Raw genomic sequence first — 24,259 nt, 5'->3', positions numbered from 1 at the left:
ATATATCTTCTTGAAGAAATTATCAAAATATTGTAAAATAGTAATGGCTACATTTAAATAACTATTAAAGCTGCCATCACTATTATACATCGCATCTCCTGTTAAACCTCAACATGCTACTTTTTGTAGCCTTGGGCGTAATAAAGTTCTGTTCTGTTCTGTTCTGAAGACCCGGGTTCGATTCCCCACCTAGGTATAATGTGTAAAGCCCATTTCTGGTATCCCCCGTCGTGATATTGCTGGAATATTGCTAAAAGCAGCGTTAACCCATACTCCCTCATGATACATAAAACACCTATTCGGATTTGATCACTGAGTAATTCGTGTACGTTTTCATATGGACTACTATTGTACAACATGGGCAAGATGCTGAGTACAGTAGCCGATTCCTGGTTGGAAATAATGACTTTGAAAGACACCTGACACAGTGTATGGTTGCGTCACTTTCTCTGACAGTTGATGATGATCTTAACCCCCTCTCTGCGTCTCGCTGCTTCGTAGGCGTCAAGCGCTTCCTCCAGCCTGTATCGGTGAGTGATAAGCTGCTTCACGTCCACCTGACCACTGGTCACCATGGCCAGAGCTGCAGGGTACCTGGAAAGAACCCCAGGTTTAATGTGGGGATGCCTGTTTGAGGGTAGTAGCTAACAAGAAGACACATAGGTTCATGTTCAGGAGCCAAAGGCATGACAGCTTTAATTAGTGCATAATTTTAATCTACTTGCCTATTTGCTATTTACAGTCAAACACCGTTGTGTCGACGTTGAAGGGACCTGCGTAAATACTTCGACACTACCGAAATGATTAATAAAGAAGGAATACGCAGCTGGGACCATGCTTTTACTTCGAGACAATCGTTAGTTCGACACAACGGTGTTTGTCTGTCTGTCTGTCTGTCTGTATGTATGTATGTATGTATATTTACTCATTTTTGTTACAGACATTGTCGCTAGTGTTTATCGTTGACATCTTAATAAAATTAAAATCGGCTCAGGTGATACTTACGTGTTGGCTAATGTAACCATTCCCAGGATGTCGACCTCTCTACACTGGGCGCTGATCAGTGGCAGCTGTAGCTCTGCTGGGCCCAGTCCAACAAGAACAATCCTTCCTCCTGTTGCCGTGGCCTGGGGAAGATAACACATATCGGCCTGGTCACAATCATGGGTCATCTTTTTTAGACAAGCTTGTTAAGGACCTATATGATTACTTACAGGATGAAAAGAAGGTCATATATACTTTTTCATCTTGTAGTTGTACTGTCTTGACGTGACGTTATTTACTTTCAGGTTTCATTTGGCATTAGATTTTTCGTAATAAATTGCAACCTAAATTTTCACTAACTTTAATTGAGCTTGATTGTTAGAATTACAAAATGCATTACATTTCTCTACATTAGCATACAAATCTTCACTTGAAGGCTTATCTCAAATTTGTATCTGAAAATTTGCCTTTAACACGCCCCAAAACAAACCCAAAAGTCCAGAAACTCTACGGTCTTTTCCCAGTCTCGGTCAAAGGTATTTACAAAAATAAGCATGCTGTTGTCATGGGAACATACTAAGGAAGACAAAATGAAAAAAATAGTTAAAAAACTCAATATTTACACCATCTCGCCCATGGGCAGGCCCAAAGGTATTTACAAAAATAAGCATGCTGTTGTCATGGGAACATACTAAGGAAGAAAAAATGAAAAAAAAAGGTTAAAAAACTCAATATTTACACCATCTCGCCCATGGGCAGGCCCAAAGGTATTTACAAAAATAAGCATGCTGTTGTCATGGGAACATACTAAGGAAGAAAAAATGAAAAAAAAGGTTAAAAAACTCAATATTTACACCATGGGCGAGAATATTTTCCTTTACTCAAAACTCATGTTTTTGTTTCGCAAATATTTAACTTGTATTCCATCAAGTATCATACACAAAATTTAACTCATTTTAACTTAATTCAACGATAAGCTAGACGTTATGCAATAAAAGACGAATCGGTTTTTTTCCCCATTAAATACGCGCACATGTACCTGTATATTGTATATCTATTGTCACTTAATTTCCCAGTGTCATGTATTAATGAGACATAAAATGGGAAGTGAAAAAGAAACAAACTAAACTTTAATTCGTTGGAAAATAACGCCAATATATTGGTGAACACGCGCATGAATTTGTATGATAAACTGTCAAAACGTTTTGAGAGATAAGGCCGGGTTCATTAAAGATCGTTGTAATATGTAAAAAAGGTGAAATTTGTAAAACTTCTGCAAAGGAAACATCCAACCAAAGGCCCTTTTAAAATAGTAATGTAATGATATAATACAAAGTGTGTTTCACATGATACAATATACTTTGTAAACAATTAGTTAATTCTTTAAAGGGACTGACGAAAACATGGGCGAAATATTTTAATAACGCCAAAAATTAGCTGAATTAAGTTAAAATGAGATGTGTCATGCTTATAATCCCTTAATGTATTTGCGAAACTAAAACTGTTGAGCAAAGGAAAATATGCTCGCCCATGGGCCAAAGCTTTTTCTCGCCCATGGGCGAACTATTTCAATATCGCTATAAAATCGTTGAATTAAGTTAAAATGAGTTAAATATTGTGTATGATACTTGATGGAATACAAGTTAAATATTTGCGAAACAAAAACATGAGTTTTGAGTAAAGGAAAATATTCTCGCCCATGGGCCAAAGCTTTTTTTCGCCCATGGGCGAACTATTTCAATATCCCTATAAAATCGTTGAATTAAGTTAAAATGAGTTAAATTTTGTGTCATGATACGTGAAGGAATGCATTAAAATATATTTGCGAAACAAACACATAAGTTTTGTGTAATGGAAACTATTCTTGCCCATGGGCGAACTATTTCAATATCGCTATAAAATCGTTGAATTAAGTTAGAATGAGTTACATTTTGTGTATGATACTTGATGGAATACAAGTTAAGTATTTGCGAAAGAAAAACATGAGTTTTGAGTAAAGGAAAATGGTGTAAATATTGATTTTTTTTCCTATTTTCTTTTCATTTTTTCTTCCTTAGTATGTTCCCATGAAAACAGCATGCTTATTTTTGTAAATACCTTTGACCGAGACTGGGAAAAGACCGTAGAGTTTCTGGACTTTTGGGTTTCCAGAATTAAAATGGGACGTGTTCTGTTTTATTTTCCTGAATTTTACATACAATATTTTGTAACATATAATGGTTAGGCTTCCTGGCAGGATAAAGCCAACCGATAAAAATTATATCCGATTGGGTCACATGCGAATAGTGATGCAAATATCAAATGTCAAAGAGGGACTACTTTCAGTGTTTATGAACAAACATGGCGTTGTAACTTTTCATGTGTCAAGAAATTGTGTTTAAGCATTGCTTTTTTGTTGTTGTTTTTCCAACATTCGAAATACCAACTTTGTGAAAAATGGCAAGAGTATCAGGTAAGATCTTGATTATGTAAGCAGGTGAGTCTCAAACATTGCTACACTCTTCAAAAAAACAACCGCATAGGTGTTTTGAGAATTCCAATTAGATTTTTTTTCCCCAGCAATCGTCATAAAGACGATTCTTATGTTTGATTCCCGTTAATCATGTCATGTTTGTTGTGCATTACGCGCAAACACATCTCAAATCTTTTTTTGTAAACTTTTATCAGCAAAAATGCAAAAATTGCTTTCAGAAAAAGTTGTCGACACAATGCACGTGCAAAGTGTTGGAAACAAGAGTAGAGACACTGACTATAAAAGACCGTACAAAATTCTAAATTTTCTGACGTGAACGGAGATCGAAAAATGCCAAGATTAATTGCAGCTGACCGAAATATCGCCATTGGACGTTTGGAAGCAGGGGAGTCCTAGTCTGCCGTTGCAAGACACTTCAACGTTCACCAAAGCACCATATCTCGACCATGGGATCGATATACCCGCACTAATTCGACTCAAGATCATCCCAGAAGTGGAAGACCAAGAGTGACCACCTTAACTCAAGATCGGTACATCCGGTTGCATCACCTTCGGAATCAATATGCTACAGCAACGGAAACTGCAGGACAAGTGCCTGGTATGCGAAGAATTTCCGACCAAACCATCAAATATCACCTGAGGGAAGGGGGAATTCGAGCGAGACGACCAAAAGTTGGACCTGTCTTGCGACGTCTACACCGTCAACGACGTGTCCGGCGGTGCAACAGAGTACAGACATGGGATCTCAGGAACTGGCAACGCGTTTGGTTCAGTGATGAGTCACGTTTTTTTCTTCAACAACGGGATGGAAGACAACGTGTATACCGACGTCGACATGAACGTTTTGCGCCGGACTGCGTTCGACAGGTGGACCGATTTGGTGGAGGGAGTGCCATGGTGTGGGGAGCCATATCCCACACGGGTAGATCACAGTTAGTGGTTGTCCAAGGCAATCTTACAGCAAACCGATACATAGACCAAATTCTGCGTCCTCGCCTCCTCCCAACTTTGGACCGCCAGAGGGAGCTGTTCCAACATGACAACGCTCGGCCCCACACAGCACGTGCAACAGTTAATTTCCTTGTTAATGAGAACATCGAATGTCCTTCCATGGCCGTCCAAATCGCCTGATCTCAACCCGATTGAACATTTGTGGGACGAACTTGATCGACGCTGTCCGTCAACGTCACCAGCGTCCCAACACACTGGCACAACTCGCCAACGCCTTACAGGAGGAATGGCGAAGAATTCCCCACGAAATAATCCGACGACTTGTACAATTGTGCAATCTGTGCAAAGGAGGTGTCGAGCAGTGACGGCTTCAAGAGGTGTTGCGACCAGATACTGACCATGACGCCGCCTTGTGGCTACACATGTGCTATGACTGAACTGAATTAATGCTGACAATGACGACAACACTTTTGTCGATCACTGTGTCTAATTTCATTTGATTATGTTAACGCATATTCTGTGTAGATACTTTTACATCCGCTTTATAAATATCCTTATTTTCTAACTATGCTTTTCTTTTTTTGAAGAGTGTATTTTCTGCATATGTTTTGTAATGTCAACAGATGCCTGTTTGTGCTTTATTTTATATGTTACAGGTTATCCCAATCTATTTAGTAATTTCCAAAGAAAAAAGTCGTCCATTTGACATTTAACATTCGATTTTATCGTATTAAAGTGGCACTCGTGAAGAGCAACCTCCTCGTGGTGAGTGCTGGGTAACGCTAATAGCTCTTCCCCCGTGTGGAACCGGGGCAGAATATTTCCACAGCCTCCCATTGCTGGTCGTATGAGGCGACTAAAATGGGCAACCTGTTTGCCGTTGGTTGCGTCCCTGTGTCGGCGGAGGACGGGAGTCTGGTGGTTGAGGGCACTGGTTCCAGGAATAGCGTTCCTTTGCCCAATACACCACTTCGACCCTTACTTCGCCTAGACGGGTGGTAGGATGGGCCCGGTCCTATCAATCGGCTGGTCATGCCGAGCCCTGAGCACTTATTGTGTTTGTGATATATTGCCGATGTGACTGTATTGTATTTATATCACTTTTGATTGAACTTTCTACTTAAGGACTTGGCCAATAAAAATTGTGACAAATCTGGTATTTTGATTGTGGAAAATATAAATTGCCTAGAGTCGTATGCCTAGAAGGCGGTGGCTCATGGGCCAATCCGGTGGATTAATTGAATTTTCGTTAATCTACTTGAGTATACCATCCCAGTATCCTTGGTGCTGCCAGTTGGAAATCCACTGGCTTATAGCATTGTCCTTGTGATACTCCATGGTGGGTGGGGAGCTGGGATGGTGAACCATATACAACTTCACCATGGCTCAAACCAAAAAAACAAAACGTTCTTTAGATGATTCCTCTGATGAGGAACATGCCATTCCAAAGAATCTTTCTAATAGTTGGTCTCGATTTTTAGTCGTTTCCGCTGCTGATGGTTCACCATTGAAACTAAATCCTTTTGCCATTTCCAAAGCACTTTATGGCATTGCTGGTGATGTCAAAGATGTTAAAAAAACTTCGGTCTGGATTACTGCTTGTTGAATGCAAGACTCAAAAGCAGTCTACAACATTACAAGCTGCTAATCTTTTGGTTTCTACTGCTGTACTCATTTCCCCACATAAAAGTCTAAATTCCAGCAAAGGGATTGTCAGAGATAGGGACCGTTGTCGCTATGATATGTCTGAAAGTGAAATTGCTGATGAATTACAAGATCAAGGTGTGACACATGTGAAACGTTTCACATACAAACGAGAAGAATCAATCATTAAATCCAACACTTATCTGATGACATTTTCAAAATCAGCTCCTCCAAAACATATAAAAGCAGGTTATTTTCACATCGAAGTGGACAGGTACATCCCAAATCCGCTTCGTTGTTACAAGTGCCAGCAGTTTGGACACGGTGCACAATCTTGTAACAACCGCAAGATATGTCACCAATGTGGAGAACATGATCACGAAAGTGAGGTGAGGTGTACCAAAACACCTAAATGTGCAAACTGTTCAGGAGACCACGTGGCTTCTTCGAAGTCCTGTCCCAAATTTAAAATCCAGCATCAGATTGTGAAATTAAAACATGAAAGGAATATCACCTTCCTTGAAGCTAAACGGCTAATCATGGCTACTGTCTCTACACCTGCAGCTGTATCCTACTCAGCTGCTGTGTCTCGCACACATCCAAAATCCATGGCATCCGTTCAGTGCCAGACAGACATCACTTGGGTTTCCACAGCACACTACTCCTTGATACAATCCAGTTCTTCTTCTCAAACTGATACTTCATCACCATCAGCAACTGTGTCAACACCGTTCAAGGTGTCAGCGCCGGAACTTGCTCCGGCTCCAAATCCAAATCCATCCCCTGTTGTTAAAAATGCCATCAAAAAGGTTGATTATTCCAAAACTTCAGATCGTGTCTCAAAGGGTCATCGGGACCCGATTCAGATATACAATCGTTTTCAGACTCTGGAGGACATGGATGTCTCTCCTCATCTCCAAGGGCGCAACAGAAGTAAGTCGCCACGAAGTGGGAGAAATAGATCTCCCGTTCACCCACCAGTAACATGACCATTTCCCATCCACTAGTACAGTGGAATTGCAGAGGTCTCAGGACCAATTTTAACGAGTTACACCTTTTAATTCAAGATTTTACGCCATCAGCAATCTGTCTCCAAGAGACGTATCTCAAAGAAACCGACACCTTTGATTTGCGCCGGTACAGTTCCTATAATTCATTTTCTCCACCAGGTGTTAAAGCTACTGGAGGATCTACTGTTTTGGTGAAGCAGGGAGTGATCCACAGCCCTGTTTCACTTCGTACTAATCTCCAAGCTGTTGCAGTGCGACTGACTTTACACATAACCTTTACTTTGTGTTCTCTGTATATCTCTCCTTCCTCTGTGCTTCAGAGATCAGAGCTTCAATCCTTATATGATCAGCTCCCTAAGCCTTGCATTATCATGGGTGATTTAAACGGACATAACCCTCTGTGGGGAAGTGTTAACGTTAATCCTAAGGGGAAAGTACTTGAAGATTTTATTTCTGACAATAATTTATGCATTTACAATGATGGATCAAATACTTATTTACATCCTGTTACTGGAACCTATTCCGCTTTAGATCTGTCACTAACAGATTCAAATCTTTTGAACGAATTTACGTGGTCGGTCCACGATGACTTGTGTGGCAGCGACCATTTTCCTTCCATCCTAACAGCAAATAATCCATCTGACGTTCCACCCACATCAAGGTGGAACTTTACCAAAGCCAACTGGCCTTCCTTTCAGGAACTCTGTACTGACAGGTTGAAGACTGATGTGTTCAGGAATATCACTGATCCTATTCAGCTGTTGTCTGATATTTTAAACGAAATTGCCAACATAACCATTCCAAAGTCCTCTGCAAATCCACACATACGAAAACCATGGTTTGATAAAGACTGCAAACAGGCTAGGAAGTGCAGGAAAAAAGCGGAGAAATATTTCCGCAGACATCCAACTGTACATAATCTAGATCATGTTAAAATAACAAATGCCAAGGCACGCCGCACATTCAAACAGAATAAGCGTAGGTCTTGGAGAAATTATGTCTCTAAAATTAATTCTCGCACGCCGATATCCAAGGTTTGGAACATGATTGCTAAAATTAAAGGTAAAGGCTCAAAATCGACTGTCCACCATCTCAAGGAAGGTGACCATTTATTAACTGATAAAGTGGACATTGCTAATAAATTGGGCGAGACGCTGGCCAAACACTCTTCCTCGACGAATTACGATCCCAAGTTTCAAACATATCAGAAACAGCAGGAAATGAAGAGGGTTGATTTTACTTCTCAAAATGGAGAAGATTATAATGAGGTATTTTCGCTACACGAGCTAAATACTGCACTTGGTCAAGCGCACGACACTGCAACGGGAGATGATAATATTCATTATCAGCTCCTAAAGCTTTTACCTAATTCATGTTTAGAGACGCTTCTTGATATATTTGATCAGATATGGACGTCAGGAAATTTTCCTCCTTCATGGCGTAATGCTATAGTTGTCCCCATACCTAAACCTGGTAGGGACCATAGTGATCCTTCTAATTATAGACCAATATCACTAACTAGCTGTGTGTGCAAAACCATGGAGCGAATGGTAAACAATCGACTGGTGTGGTACTTGGAAACTAACAATCTTATAAGTAACATACAATGTGGTTTCCGTCAGAATAGAAGTACCATTGATCATCTGGTACGTTTAGAATCCTTTGTCAAAAATGCAATTGTCAATAATCAGCATGCAGTATCAATCTTTTTTGATTTAGAAAAAGCGTATGATACCACTTGGAAGCATGGTATTTTAAAAGATCTACATAATTTGGGGTTAAGAGGCCGTTTGCCTCAATTTATATCCAAATTTTTAACAGACCGACAATTTCAGGTTCGTGTGGGTTCCACCCTGTCTGACCATTATAATCAGGATCAGGGTGTCCCACAAGGCAGTATTTTGTCTGTAACTCTGTTTAGCATCAAGATTGATAGTCTGTCAAAGGTTTTAAATGATTCCATTGATGGTTCACTTTTTGTGGACGATTTTAATATTTCATGTCGTGGTAAAAATATGCGTACCATCGAGAGACAGTTACAGCTATGTCTCAACAAAATCGAAAAATGGTGTCTTGAAAATGGTTTTAGGTTTTCAAAAGCTAAGACCAATTATATTCATTTTTGTAGACAATACAAGCACCACAAAGACCCAGAACTACTTTTACATGGCACTCCTATCAAGGTTGTAAAGGAGGCCAAGTTCCTGGGTCTCATTTTCGATCACCATTTAACTTTTAAACCGCATATTAACTATCTTAAAACTAAATGCCTGAAGGCTCTAGATTTGTTGAAAGTTGTTGCCAACACGAAGTGGGGAGGTGATCAATCAACTCTCCTACACTTGTATAGGTCTCTAATCCGCTCTAAATTAGTTATGGCTCCATCGTTTATGGTGGAGCCTGTAAGAGCAATTTACAAAAATGAGATTCTATTCACCATCAGGGCCTAAGACTATGTCTTGGCGCCTCTCGAACGTCTCCTGTAGAAAGCTTATATGTAGAAGCTGATGAACCATCGTTAAAGCAGCGGCGTATCAAATTATCGCTTCAATATATTGCAAAATTACGTTCTAACCCGTCAAACCCTGCATATAACTGTATATTTCAACCCCATTACGAAGACCTTTTTCATAGTAAGCCTAAGCTGGTCCCACCACTAGGCATTCGGATCAAACCCCACATTACAGCTGCACATATTGATTTAGATAATATTTCTCCTTTCAGGCTTCTGTCTTCCCCTCCTTGGCAACTTATCAGACCGGAGGTGGACTTGACTCTCACACAATTTAAAAAACAAGACACAAATCAATTAGTATATCAGCAAGAATATTTACAAGTTAGAGCTCAATACGAATCCGACCGTTCTATTTTTACAGATGGATCCAAGGACGGCAGCACAGTCTCAAGTGCTGCTGTCATTGGATCCAAAACCGTCTCATCTCGCTTACCAGACCATAGCTCCATTTTCACTGCTGAAGCCAAGGCAATATTAACTGCTTTAGAATATATCCCAAAACAGTACAGTTGTAAACGGTTCATCATCTTTTCTGATTCATTATCGTGTCTACAGGCAATCAAATCTGAGCTCTTCGCATCATCCATTCATTTTAGATATTTTAGAATTGTATATTGACCTTGCTACTGGCCAATACGACATCGTCTTTTGCTGGTTGCCCAGTCATGTTGGAATCACGGGTAACACTATGGCTGATGCTGCAGCAAAGGCAGCTCTCAACAAATCTGTGACACCACTTCTACTACCATACAGTGACTATAAACCTGTTATTAGATCCTATATCAAAGACCTAATGCAGAAGAAGTGGGACACTCAAGTGGGTATAAATAAATTACATGCAATTAAAGCAGATATTGGTTATACCTACTTGGGCTGTCAGTCCAGATTTGAAGAAGTCGTATTAAGACGATGTCGTATTGGCCATTCTCGTTATACTCATGAATATTTGTTAAAAGGTGAGGATCCTCCATTCTGTATCCCTTGTGATGAAAGAATCACAGTCAAGCATGTCCTGCTTGACTGTGTTGATTTTTCCATCACAAGGGACAATTATTTCAAGGTTTCATCTATGAAGGATCTTTTTAAGGTAAGTTCTCATCTTATTATTGCTTTTTTAAAAGAAATAGAATTGATTGATAAATTTTGATATGTATTGTATAAAGTATGTGCTTTTAATTTGGTAAAATGATTATATAACTGTGATTGTTAGTGGCTGTACCTTCAAAGGGGGTTGAAGTAGCGTAAAATAATTGTCCCCCTGAGAGGGTACATAAGTCCTATTTCATTCAAAGTATTTTTCATTTTCCATGTTTTTAATCGTAGAATTCTTGTTGTTTTTAACTGATTTGGCTTAAACTTGCTGACAATCACCAGTAGCCAGAGCGATGGTGTAAATCCTGCAGGGTTACCATGTAGGTAGCAGAAGTATCGTAAGTCCCCATGGTACCTAGTATGGTGACCTACCTTTGGCTATTGGTGATCTATAGCCCATTTTTATTGTGTATTGTTATGAATTGTTACAAATTTTATTCTGTTATGCTAGTTTTACAATCTACATCTGTGATGGTCTAGTGTTTTTACTGTCCTTTGTCGACAGATTTTAATGTCTATATTTATGTATTATTACTGTCCAACTTGATTTAGTCACGATATGGCTGAAATATTGCCGATGTGACTATAAATCTTAACTCACTCACTCACTCACTCGTATTAAAGTTCGTCTGTTCACCAATTAGACACTTTGCAAAATGTAGCGTCCGTAGCCCCAAATAAAAAGAAAGTGAGTCTGTTGCCTAGATATTTATCATTTCACTTATTGTTCTTGATACTAGTATCTATATGTTTTGAAAGGATTTGATAAAACTTACTTGAAATTGATTACCATGTATTTTCAGAAAGAAACCCCTGCTACTTTCAGTTTATTTACGTTATTTTCAATCATGTTTCGTCTACTTTATCAGACAGGAAAAAGGCTGCTTTGTCAAAACACATACCCGCCCTCTTTGTTTTTTGTAATAAACTGTCTACTTCAAGAGACTTTTTATTTCTTCAATTTTATACTCACACGCAAAAGAAACGCAAGTCGAGTATGCAGTATACATGTTATCTATTTTCAACAGTAAAGACAAGAAATACTAATAGGGCAAGATTGACAAAAAAATGACTGAAGACAGTTTAATGGATTAAAAGGCAGATGACATAAAAAAAAAATTCAAATGTTAAGGGCTTACACAGTTTCGGGTCAATACCCAAAATTCAGTCAATACCTGGTGTGACCACCATTAGCTTTGATCACTGCCACACATCTCCTGTACATTGAGTGGATCAGACGATTTGTGAAGGCCCTAGGGATCCTCCTGCAGACATCCAGAGCAGTTGTGCACAAGTGTTCGATGGGGTTCAGATCAGGGCTGAGGGCTGGCCACGGATGTTGTGTTGTTGCAGAAAAGTCATGGTAGCTCTGACAACATGGGGACTAGCGTTGTCCTGCTGGAAAATGTGTTGTTGATGTTGTGCAAAAACATGGAACAAGGTGGGGTCTGATCACTTGGTCGATATACCGCTGAGCAGTGACGCCGTGTCCCCGACCTTGACCAACATTCAGAAAGCACATGGGTCCAAGTCTCGCATTAAGTCCAATCCCTGCCTATATTATGACGCTAGGTCCACCCAATGGATCCTTTTCCACAACGTTTCTGTCAGCGAAACGATCACCTCGACGCCGCCAAATTCTGACTCTTCCGTCTGCATTTGAGACACAAAAGCGACTTTCATCAGAGAAGATGACACGCCTCCACTCACGATGATGCCAATTGTGATGACCCTGTGCCCACTGAAGTCGTGCTTGTCGATGCCGTGGTTGGAGAACAGGACAACGTGCTGGTCGGCGACATCTGAGGTTGTTGGAACGGAGACGTCGGATCACAGTGTCCCGGCTAATGGGTCGATTATGTGTTCCTATGGTCTGTCGAGCACTTTCACTTGCAGTTAGGAGCGGATGTCGCTGGTGTTGACGTGTTATCTGCCGATCTTGTCGAGATGTGGTGACCCTAGGACGACCGCTCCGAGGAATGTCATCTGTGGTCTGTGTAGCATTGTATCGATGCAGGAGACGGTAAATTGTGGTTATGTTAACGTTGAAATGACAGGCAACATCTTGGACAGACTCTCCAGCTTCCAAACGTCCAATAGCCTGGTTTCTCTGAATTTGAGTGAGGCGTGGCATTGTTGACCAAGGAGTGGTAGGGCCAAGAATCGGCCACTATTTTTATACCCACTACAGTTCGTGACAGTTCGTGCATTTTCGATTTCGCGAGAAATGGGTGCATGATACCCACATATTCATTGAAATGGTGCATTTTGGCGATTCGTTATTTATGTTTTGTTTTTACTCGGGGCTTCCAAAATGCAACCAAAAATATTGTTAACACCATCAGGCTTCACTACATGCTAAAACTCGTATCAATTTATGGTTCCGTGTTTGTTACCTTTTTGCTTAAAACCACTTGCGTTTCTTTTGCATGTGAGTATATCATTTTGTAGTGTCTGTAGCCAATGGAATTTTTATGATGAGTTTTAGACCAAACCGGATGACAATAAGTAAAACACTTTTCAGGCATAAAAGCGCTAATATAGATCGTTTATTTTCTTACACCACTAAGCACTTTAATTGCGTTTGATTTTGCAACAAAAATGTGAACCCTGATTATATATCGACTTAGAAGTGCCCTATGACGCAACACTCACATATACGCATGTGGTAACTCTGTACTCAGTATCGCAACGTATAGTAACACTTACATATACGCATGTGGTAACGCTGTACTCAGTGTCGCAACGTATAGTAACACTTACATATACGCCTGTGGTAACTCTGTACTCAGTATCGGAACGTATAGTAACGCTTACATATACAAATGTTGTAACTCTGTACCCAGTATCGCAACGTATAGTAACACTTACATATACGCCTGTGGTAACTCTGTACTCAGTATCGCAACGTATAGTAACGCTTACATATACAAATGTTGTAACTCTGTACCCAGTATCGCAACGTATAGTAACACTTACATATACAAATGTGGTAACTCTGTACTCAGTATCGCAACGTATGGTAACACTTACATATACGCCTGTGGTAACTCTGTACTCAGTGTTGCAACGTATGGTAACACTTACATATACGCCTGTGGTAACTCTGTACTCAGTGTTGCAACGTATAGTAACACTCGCATATACGCATTTCGGAACTCTGTACTCAGTGTTGCAACGTATAGTAACACTTACATATACGCCTGTGGTAACTCTGTACTCAGTATCGCAACGTATAGTAACGCTTACATATACAAATGTTGTAACTCTGTACCCAGTATCGCAACGTATAGTAACACTTACATATACAAATGTGGTAACTCTGTACTCAGTATCGCAACGTATGGTAACACTTACATATACGCCTGTGGTAACTCTGTACTCAGTGTTGCAACGTATGGTAACACTTACATATACGCCTGTGGTAACTCTGTACTCAGTGTTGCAACGTATAGTAACACTTACATATACGCATTTCGGAACTCTGTACTCAGTGTTGCAACATATAGTAACACTTACATATACGCATTTCGGAACTCTGTACTCAGTGTTGCAACGTATAGTAACACTCACATATACGCATGTGGTAATTCGGCACTCAGTATCGCAACGTATAGTAACACTTACATATACAAATGTTGTAACTCTGTACCCAGTATCGCAACGTATAGTACTTACATGTACGCATGTGGTAATTCGGCACTCAGTATCGCAACGTATAGTAACACTTACATATACAAATGTGGTAACTCTGTACTCAGTGTTGCAACGTATAGTAACACTCACATATACGCATGTGGTAACTCGGCACTCAGTGTCGCAACGTATAGTAACACTTACATATACGCCTGTGGTAACTCTGTACTCAGTATCGCAACGTATAGTAACACTTACATATATGCCTGTGGTAACTCTGAACTCAGTATCGCAACGTATAGTAACACTTACATATACGCCTGTGGTAACTCTGTACTCAGTATCGCAACGTATAGTAACACTCGCATATACGCATTTGGTAACTCTGTACTCAGTGTTGCAACGTATAGTAACACTCACATATACGCCTGTGGTAACTCTGTACTCAGTGTTGCAACGCATGGTAACACTCACATATACGCCTGTGGCAACCCTGTACTCAGTGTCGCAACGTATAGTAACAGAAGTGTCCTGTGTCCCTACACAATGTTACAACGTACGGTAACACTGACATATATGGGTGTGGTAACCCCCATACGCACAGTTACAACAGATGGTTACACTTACATATCTGGCTGTGGCGAGCCTCTTTGCAATGTTACAACGTACTGTTACACTTACATATCTGGCTGTGGCGAGCCTCTACGCAATGTTACAACGTACGGTTACACTTATATATATAGGTATGGTGACCCCCTACGCCAAGTTACAACATATGGTTACACTTACATAATTGGCTGTGGTGACCTTCTACGCAATGTTACAACGTATGGTTTATCTAACATATTTGGTTGTGGTGACCCTCTACGCAATGTTTCAACGTATGGTTACACTTACATATGTGGCTGTGGTGACCCTCTACGCAATGTTACAACGTATGGTTACACTTACATATGTGGCTGTGGTGACCCTCTACGCAATGTTACAACGTATGGTTACACTTATATATATGGGTGTGGTGACCCCCCACCCAATGTCAAACATATGGTTACACTTACATATCTCGCTGTGGTGACCCTCTACGCAATGTTACTACGTTTGCTTGAACTTACATATCTTGCTGTGGTGACCCTTTACGCAATGTTACAACGTTTGGTTACACTTATATATATGGCTGTGGTGACCCTCTGCGCAATGTTACAACGTACTGTTACACTTACATATATGGGTGTGGTGACCCTCTGCGCAATGTTACAACGTATGGTTAGACTTACATATATGGGTGTGGTGACCCTCTGCGCAATGTTACAACGTATGGTTAGACTTACATATATGGGTTTGGTGACCCTCTACGCAATGCTACAACGTACGGTTACACTTGCATATGTGGCTGTGGTGACCCTCTGAGCAATGTTACAACGTGTGCTTACACTTACATATATGGCTGTGGTGACGCTTGACGGCGCGCCACTGCACTCGATGGTAACATCAGCAGCACCTCCAAGTGAATCCTGGATGGTACGTGCTGTTTGTTGTGGGTCTCCCGCCAGAACAATGTGGTCAGCGCCCACCCTCTTTGCATACTTCAGTCTGTCTTCATTGATATCTGCAATAAGAAAGTACATACGATCTTTTGATGCACTTGTGAAGAGCGAGTGACTGAATGAGTCGGGTTTAATGCCACTTCGAACAGTTTTCCAATTGCATCATGATGTTCCAGATTTGTGTGGAAGGAAAGCCCAAAGTGGTGCAGGTCATTACATTGTGAACCACAAAACGACTCACGACCGAATTCGGAACCCCGCGCAGTGTTAGCCACAACTCATTATTCATGGGTACCGATATACTGGTATACAATGTACCAACTGGTGGTTTTTAGGCTTGTACCAGTCCGGACGGATGCCGATTTTATAGTGCTAGCTCGCTGATAATGCCGCAGTTTGACACTCAGACACAGTATACTGACTCAGAGCCGACCATTCCTTGTTTTAGCCACTTAATGGCGAGTGTCAGGCAGGGTAACACCAAGTACCATCTTCGCCGGGGATCGAACCCCGACCTTCCGCTCTCTGGATGGACTCTCTACCACTAGAACACGGAATCGGTCTTAATAGACTGAAGTTGGAGACCAAGGATTTTAACAAACCTGTTATTAATATTTTGGCTGCTCCACGTGCACGTGCCGTTAACATACAGAGAAGGCCAACAGGACCTGCAGTGATATAGGAGTTGACATGAAAGTACAGCACACGCAGAATGTACAGTACAAACACACTAGCACCATGCATAGTATGTATAGTACAAACACACTAGCACCATGCATAGTATGTACAGTACAAACACACTAGCACCATGAATAGTATGTACAGTACAAACACACTAGCACCATGCATAGTATTACAGTACGAACACACTAGCCCCATGCATAGTATGTACAGTACAAACACACTAACACCATGCATAGTATGTATAGCACAAACACACTAGAACCATGCATAGTATGTACATTACAAACACACTAGCACCATGCATAGTATGTATGGTACAAACACACTAGCACCATGCATAGTATGTACAGTACAAACACACTAGCACCATGCATAGTATGTATAGTACAAACACACTAGCACCATGCATAGTATGTACAGTACAAACACACTAGCACCATGCATAGTATGTACAGTACAAACACACTAGCACCATGCATAGTATGTACAGTACAAACACACTATCACCATGCATAGTATGTACAGTACAAACACACTAGCACCATGCATAGTATGTACAGTACAAACACACTAGCACCATGCATAGTATGTACAGTACAAACACACTAGTACCATGCATAGTATGTACAGTACAAACACACTAGCACCATGCATAGTATGTATGGTACAAACACACTAGCACCATGCATAGTATGTATAGTACAAACACACTAGCACCATGCATAGTATGTATGGTACAAACACACTAGCACCATGCATTGTATGTACAGTACAAACACACTAGCACCATGCATAGTATGTATAGTACAAACACACTAGCACCATGCATAGTATGTACAGTACAAACACACTAGCACCATGCATAGTATGTACAGTACAAACACACTAGCACCATGCATAGTATGTATGGTACAAACCCACTAGCACCATGCATAGTATGTACAGTACAAACACACTAGCACCATGCATAGTATGTATGGTACAAACACACTAGCACCATGCATAGTATGTATAGTACAAACACACTAGCACCATGCATAGTATGTACAGTACAAACACACTAGCACCATGCATAGTATGTACAGTACAAACACACTAGCACCATGCATAGTATGTACAGTACAAACACACTAGCACCATGCATAGTATGTACAGTACAAACACACTAGCACCATGCATAGTATGTACAGTACAAACACACTAGCACCATGCATAGTATGTACAGTACAAACACACTAGCAGCGTACATGGGATGTACAGCACAAACGTTTTATGAGAAGATAACTATTAGTGTTAGGTCAAGGATCTTGTTTCTCATATGTAATGATAGGGAACTTACTCGCAAAACATCAAATGGCCAATAATATTAAATCAATAGCGGGCCTTTGACTCATTGGAATCAGCTTTGACCGACCTCTGTATGGCTGGAGCGAGTAATGTGAGGTAATGTGAAGTCACATAAAGAATTGAATATGTCATTCTGAAAACACATATATCATTACCCCGTGCGTTGTATTGAAAACCCAACTCGTGTAGGGCGATGTTGATGTAGATGATGTTGATGGGCTATTTTGAGGGCTGTTGGGGGAGCATTGATCGAATCTTGTATGTCTTCTCTGTTGCGACAGCAGTCGATATACTGATCGCCGCATCACTCCTTTGTCAAAACTAGAAAGTTTATGTTTTCGCCAAGTTGTTGCCTATTCCTGCTTTGTTATATTTACAATGGCAAACATATGATGGCATGTGGTGTGGGACTTATAGTTAATGGATGCAGTAATACTGTCAAGTGTCTGGTTTCAGGGTGGTAACAACATCGCCTACCTGTGTCAAGTGTATGGCTAGGGGCTGGTGACAACATCGCCTACCTGTGTCAAGTTGTATGACTAGGGGCTAGTAACAACATCGCCTACCTGTGTCAAGTTCATGGCTAGAGGCTAGTAACAACAACGCCTACCTGTGTCAAGTTGTATGGCTAGAGGCTAGTAACAACAACGCCTACCTGTGTCAAGTTGTATGGCTAGGGGCTAGTAACAACATCACCTACCTGTGTCAAGTTGTATGGCTAGGGGCTGGTAACAACATCGCCTACCTGTGTCAAGTTGTATGGCTAGGGGCTAGTAACAACATCACCTACCTGTGTCAAGTTGTATGGCTAGGGCCTGGTGACAACATCGCCTACCTGTGTCAAGTTGTATGGCTAGGGGCTGGTAACAACATCGCCTACCTGTGTCAAGTTGCATGGCTAGGGGCTAGTAACAACAACGCCTACCTGTGTCAAGTTGTATGGCTAGGGGCTAGTAACAACATCACCTACCTGTGTCAAGTTGTATGGCTAGGGGCTAGTAACAACATCGCCTACCTGTGTCAAGTTGTATGGCTAGGGGCTGGTGACAACATCGCCTACCTGTGTCAAGTTGTATGACTAGGGGCTAGTAACAACATCGCCTACCTGTGTCAAGTTCATGGCTAGAGGCTAGTAACAACAACGCCTACCTGTGTCAAGTTGTATGGCTATAGGCTAGTAACAACAACGCCTACCTGTGTCAAGTTGTATGGCTAGGGGCTAGTAACAACATCACCTACCTGTGTCAAGTTGTATGGCTAGGGGCTAGTAACAACATCGCCTACCTGTGTCAAGTTGTATGACTAGGGGCTAGTAACAACATCACCTACCTGTGTCAAGTTGTATGGCTAGGGCCTGGTGACAACATCGCCTACCTGTGTCAAGTTGTATGGCTAGGGGCTGGTAACAACATCGCCTACCTGTGTCAAGTTGCATGGCTAGGGGCTAGTAACAACAACGCCTACCTGTGTCAAGTTGTATGGCTAGGGGCTAGTAACAACATCACCTACCTGTGTCAAGTTGTATGGCTAGGGGCTAGTAACAACATCGCCTACCTGTGTCAAGTTGTATGGCTAGGGGCTGGTAACAACATCGCCTACCTGTGTCAAGTTGTATGGCTAGGGGCTGGTAACATCACCTACCTGTGTCAAGTTGTATGGCTAGGGGCTAGTAAAAACATCGCCTACCTGTGTCAAGTGTATGGCTAGGGGCTAGTAACAACATCGCCTACCTGTGTCAAGTTGTATGGCTAGGGGCTAGTAACAACATCGCCTACCTGTGTCAAGTTGCATGGATAGGGGCTAGTAACAACATCGCCTACCTGTGTCAAGTTGTACGGCTAGGGGCTAGTGACAACATCACCTACCTGTGTCAAGTATGTGTCTTGGAACTGGTAACAGCAACGCCTACCCATGTCAAGTTCGTTGCTTGGGGCTGGGAACAACATCGCTTACATGTGTCAAGTGTGTAGTTTTGGGGTGGTAACAACATCACCTACCTGTGTCAAGAAAGTGTCTTGGAACGGGTAACAACATCGCTTACATGTGTCAAGTGCTTTGCTTGGAGCTGGTAACAACATCACCTACCTGTGTCAAGTAAGTGTCTTGGAACGGGTAACAACATCGCTTACATGTGCCAAGTGTGTAGTTTTGGGGTGGTAACAACATCGCCTACCCTGTCAAGTGCGTGGCTTGGGGCTGGTAACAGCATCGCTTCCATGTGTCAAGTGCGTGGCTTAGAGCTGGTAACAACATCGACCAGCTGTGTCAAGTATGTGGCTTGAAGCTGGTAACAGAATCGACTACCTGTATCAAGTGCGTGATTTTGAGGTTGTAACAACATCGACCAGCAAGTGTCATGTGCGTAGCTTGGGGTTGTTAAAACATCGCCTACCTATGTCAAGTATGTGTCTTGGAGCTGGTAACAACATCACCTACCTGTGTCAAGTAAGTGTCTTGGAACGGGTAACAACATCGCTTACATGTGTCAAGTGTGTAGTTTTGGGGTGGTAACAACATCACCTACATGTGTCAAGTAAGTGTCTTGGGGCTGGTAACAACATCACCTACCTGTGTCAAGTAAGTGTCTTGGAACGGGTAACAGCATCACCTACCTGTGTCAAGTGCGTTGCTTGGAGCTGGTAACAACCTCGCCTACCCTGTCAAGTGCGTGGCTTGGGGCTGGTAACAGCATCGCTTCCATGTGTCAAGTGCGTGGCTTAGATATGGTAACAACATCGACCAGCTGTGTCAAGTATGTGGCTTGGAGCTACCTGCCTGTGGTATCAAGTGTGTGACTTAGGGGTGGTAACAACATCGCTTACCTGTGTCAAGTGTGTAGCTCGGGTTTGGTCACAGCTTCGCTTACCTGTGTCAAGTTGTGGCTTTGAGCTGGTAACAACATCGCCTACCTGCGTGAAGTGCAAGGCTTTGGGGTGGTAACAACATCGCCTACCTGCGTCAAGTGTGTAGCTCAGGTTTGGTAACAAGATCGCCTACCTGCTCCACACACGAGCACTGTGGCTCCCAGGTAGACGTTGACACGGTTACAGGCGTGGACAGCAACAGACAGAGGCTGCAACATGGCTCCCTCCTCCATGCTCACGTTGTCTGGAAGTCTAGGTTGTAAAACAAAGTGTGGTATCATTATCATTACACGTTAAATAATACTTCTTTGATTGGCAATATGGATGGATGGATGGATGGATGTCATAATGTCATAATATTTTATGTGACGTCACCTGCTTGTGACACATCACAACTGACCTTGTTCGGACTTCTAGTTACCAAAGTGAGAGTTCGATTGCGAGTTCAAGATAGTTCTTGTAACATACACTGAAGTAATCATTACTTATTCATTGTAAGGTGGTTACCTATTCATGGTTACTTTGAACTGTGTCAGCAGAAGGTTTACTTCGGTCTACTGTGTCTGAAAGACGTTTCAGCTTTAGACACATGTAACTCGTACCAGAAGAGCTATTAAACATCTAGCTATCTGACTGACTAAACACCGTCTTCTAAGTGACCGGTCTGTACGGACGGATGGCCAAGCTGGAAGTATTTATTTCAAAGCGGAGTCAGGATTTGAAGTTCGCGAAAGGTCGTTTTGACGTGATGTCCATCTGGTTTTAATGAGATATATTTTACAGCAGAAGGTCTCATGGTACACAGGTTTATTCACCTCGTCAAGTGAAAAAAGTAGCATTACAACTCATAGCAGTGTAAGTAGGGGTTAGTTGTTGTTGTTGCTTCAAGTGTTTTAGAGGTTGCCATAGCAATTTCGCCGGAGCTGTCCCTCTTTGGGACTCATGTGTGTGAGTAGGGTACATATATCTATTGCGAAATTTAGTATTCACAGAATTTCTGTTTATGTATTGATATGATTTCATTTTTATCTTTGACTGCTCTGTTTATATACACTTTTCAAAAAAAGGAAACGCACTGGTAGATTTTTAGTAAATGTATTGTACCTAATAAAGTCGATATATTTAATCTAATATCATAGATACAAATTTTGGAGATCGATAGTCACATGTTGTCGTTATACAAAGGCATTGAAAACTAATCACTGTCATGTCACATAAGGCCACAGGGTAGCGCGGTACTCAGTATCTCGTGTGACCGCCCCGGAGAGCAATCACGGCTCTGCATCTCCTCGGCACTGACTGGATAAGTGTACGAATTCTGTCCTGCGGAATTCTGCGCCGTTCTGCTTGTAACGTGTCTGTGGCGTGTTCCGACGTTAACGTACACATCGATCGAGTTCATCCTAGAGGTGTTCGATTGGGTTGAGATCTAGAGATCTCGACGGCCAGGGCAAGTCGTTGATGTTGGCATTAAGTAGGTGGTCTACCGTGATACGAGCTGTGTGCGGTGGAGCGTTGTCATGTTGAAACTCCCTCTGGCGGTCAATGATTGGAAGAAGGTGAGGTTGAAGAATTTGATTCATGTAGCGATTTGCTGTCAAATTTCCTTGAACCACAACCAAGTCAGATCTCGTGGTGTAGGATATGGCCCCCCACACCATGACACTACCGCCACCGAAATTGTCGAATTCACGTACACAGTGTGGGGCAAACGCTCATTTCGACGACGATAAACACGCTGTCTTCCGTCTCGCCGGTGAAGAAGAAATCGCGAGTCATCGCTAACTCACACTCGTCTCCAGTTTCACAGATTCCAGGTCTGTAAGGTATGGCACCAACGCAATCGTCGCTGTTGATCGATCTGTTACAAAACAGGGACCGTAACGGGTCTTCTGGGTCGGATTCCAGCCTCGCGAAGATGGCTCCTGACAGTCTGGTCCGATATTCTCCCCAAACCAGGGATGAGACCCGCAGCCTCCGTAGATGTGGCATTGCGATGACGTAGGTGGAACAGTCGAATGTAGCGATCATGGTAACTCTTGGTCGGCCGGTTCTCGGACGGTCTGCAGAAGAATTGAACTGTGTGTATCGATCCCAAAGGCGGCAAATGGTGCTGTGGTGGACGTTGAAGTGGCGTGCAAGACTACGATTCAACTCTTGGGATACGTCCTATGGCGATGCTCCGATCGGCAGGGATGATTCTCGGCATTTTCGAATTTGAAGAATGTTGACAATTGAATGACACATTACTGGCTTATGCTTGCCTTTTTATAGCCACAACCGCGAGTTACGAATGCCATGACTTGCACGTGCATTTTGCTTTACTGTTTTGCTCAATGACATTTTTGAACAAGTGTGAAAACAATGCCGTTAAGGATATTACAAATCGACAATGGCTGCGTTTTGACGCACCGTTTGTCGAATATCAGGCCACCAACATTTTCCAATAACATATATCCAATGTATATACCATTACCTGATGCTTGTTCCATTTTTACAGCAGAATCTAAAGCTATTCTAACAGCTCTTGAATACATTCATCAACAATCCCAATATCATCAATTTATCATATTTTCTGATTCTCTTTCATGTCTTCAGGCCATTCAAAATAATGCATGTCATAATCCACTTTTATTAGAAATTGTCGAATTATATAATGTTCTTGCTACTGGCCAATACGACATCGTTTTCTGTTGGTTACCCAGTCATGTTGGCATAACTGGTAACACGATGGCCGATGCTGCTGCAAAAGCTGCCCTCAACAAATCTGTGACACCACTTCAAATTCCATACAGTGATTATAAACCAGTGATCAGATGTTACATCAGGGATCTGATGCAAAAGAAGTGGGACACCCAAGTAGGTATCAATAAATTACATGAAATTAAACCAAATATCGGTTATACCTACTTGGGTTGTCAGTCCAGATTTGATGAGGTCATTATACGACGATGTCGTATTGGCCATTCAAGATATACAAATGAATATATATTGAAAGGTGAGGATCCTCCATTCTGTATCCCTTGTGATGAGAGAATCACAGTCAAGCATGTCCTGCTTGACTGTACTGATTTTTCCATCACAAGGGATAAATATTTCAGTGCAACATCAATAATGGATCTTTTTAATAATGTGTCCTCTCATTTAATAATTAGTTTTTTAAAAGAAATTGAACTAGTAGATAAATTTTGAATATGTGTACATAGTTACCTTTTTACTGTATAGTAGTGTTTAACTTGTAACTGAGTTTGTTAGTGGCTGTATCTTCAAAGGGGGTTGAAGTACTGTAAAATTATTGTCCCCCCGAGAAGGTATGTAAGTCCACATCATTCGAGGTAAATTTATTCCTACTACCGTTTTAGTCGTAGTATACTTGTTTGTTTTAATTTGGCTAAACTTGATGATAATCGCCAGCGGCTAAGGGATGGTGTAAATCCTGCTGGGGAACCGTGCAGGTAGCAGAAGTATTGTAAGTCCCCACGGTTCCTAGTATGGTGTCCTACTTTTAATTGCTG

General features: G+C 41.7%; 1 protein-coding gene across 1 annotated transcript in view; it reads right to left on the bottom strand.

Annotated features, from left to right (window-relative positions):
- Positions 1-440: 440 nt before the first annotated feature.
- Positions 441-24,259, bottom strand: part of LOC139464370 (sorbitol dehydrogenase-like) — a 32,836-nt gene continuing 9,017 nt past the window's right edge. The window contains exons 5-9 of the mRNA XM_071245902.1: positions 20,878-20,996; positions 16,452-16,517; positions 15,742-15,911; positions 1,006-1,127; positions 441-594 (exon numbers count right to left, since the gene is read on the bottom strand). Coding sequence (XP_071102003.1) covers positions 441-594; positions 1,006-1,127; positions 15,742-15,911; positions 16,452-16,517; positions 20,878-20,996 — 631 coding nt within the window. The remainder of the gene's footprint in view (positions 595-1,005; positions 1,128-15,741; positions 15,912-16,451; positions 16,518-20,877; positions 20,997-24,259) is intronic.

Source organism: Haliotis cracherodii, unplaced genomic scaffold (assembly GCF_022045235.1).
Source record: "Haliotis cracherodii isolate W230 unplaced genomic scaffold, xgHalCrac1.p SCAF_1, whole genome shotgun sequence".
NCBI classification, from domain to species: domain Eukaryota; kingdom Metazoa; phylum Mollusca; class Gastropoda; order Lepetellida; family Haliotidae; genus Haliotis; species Haliotis cracherodii.
This window is presented reverse-complemented; position numbering and strand designations above follow the sequence as displayed.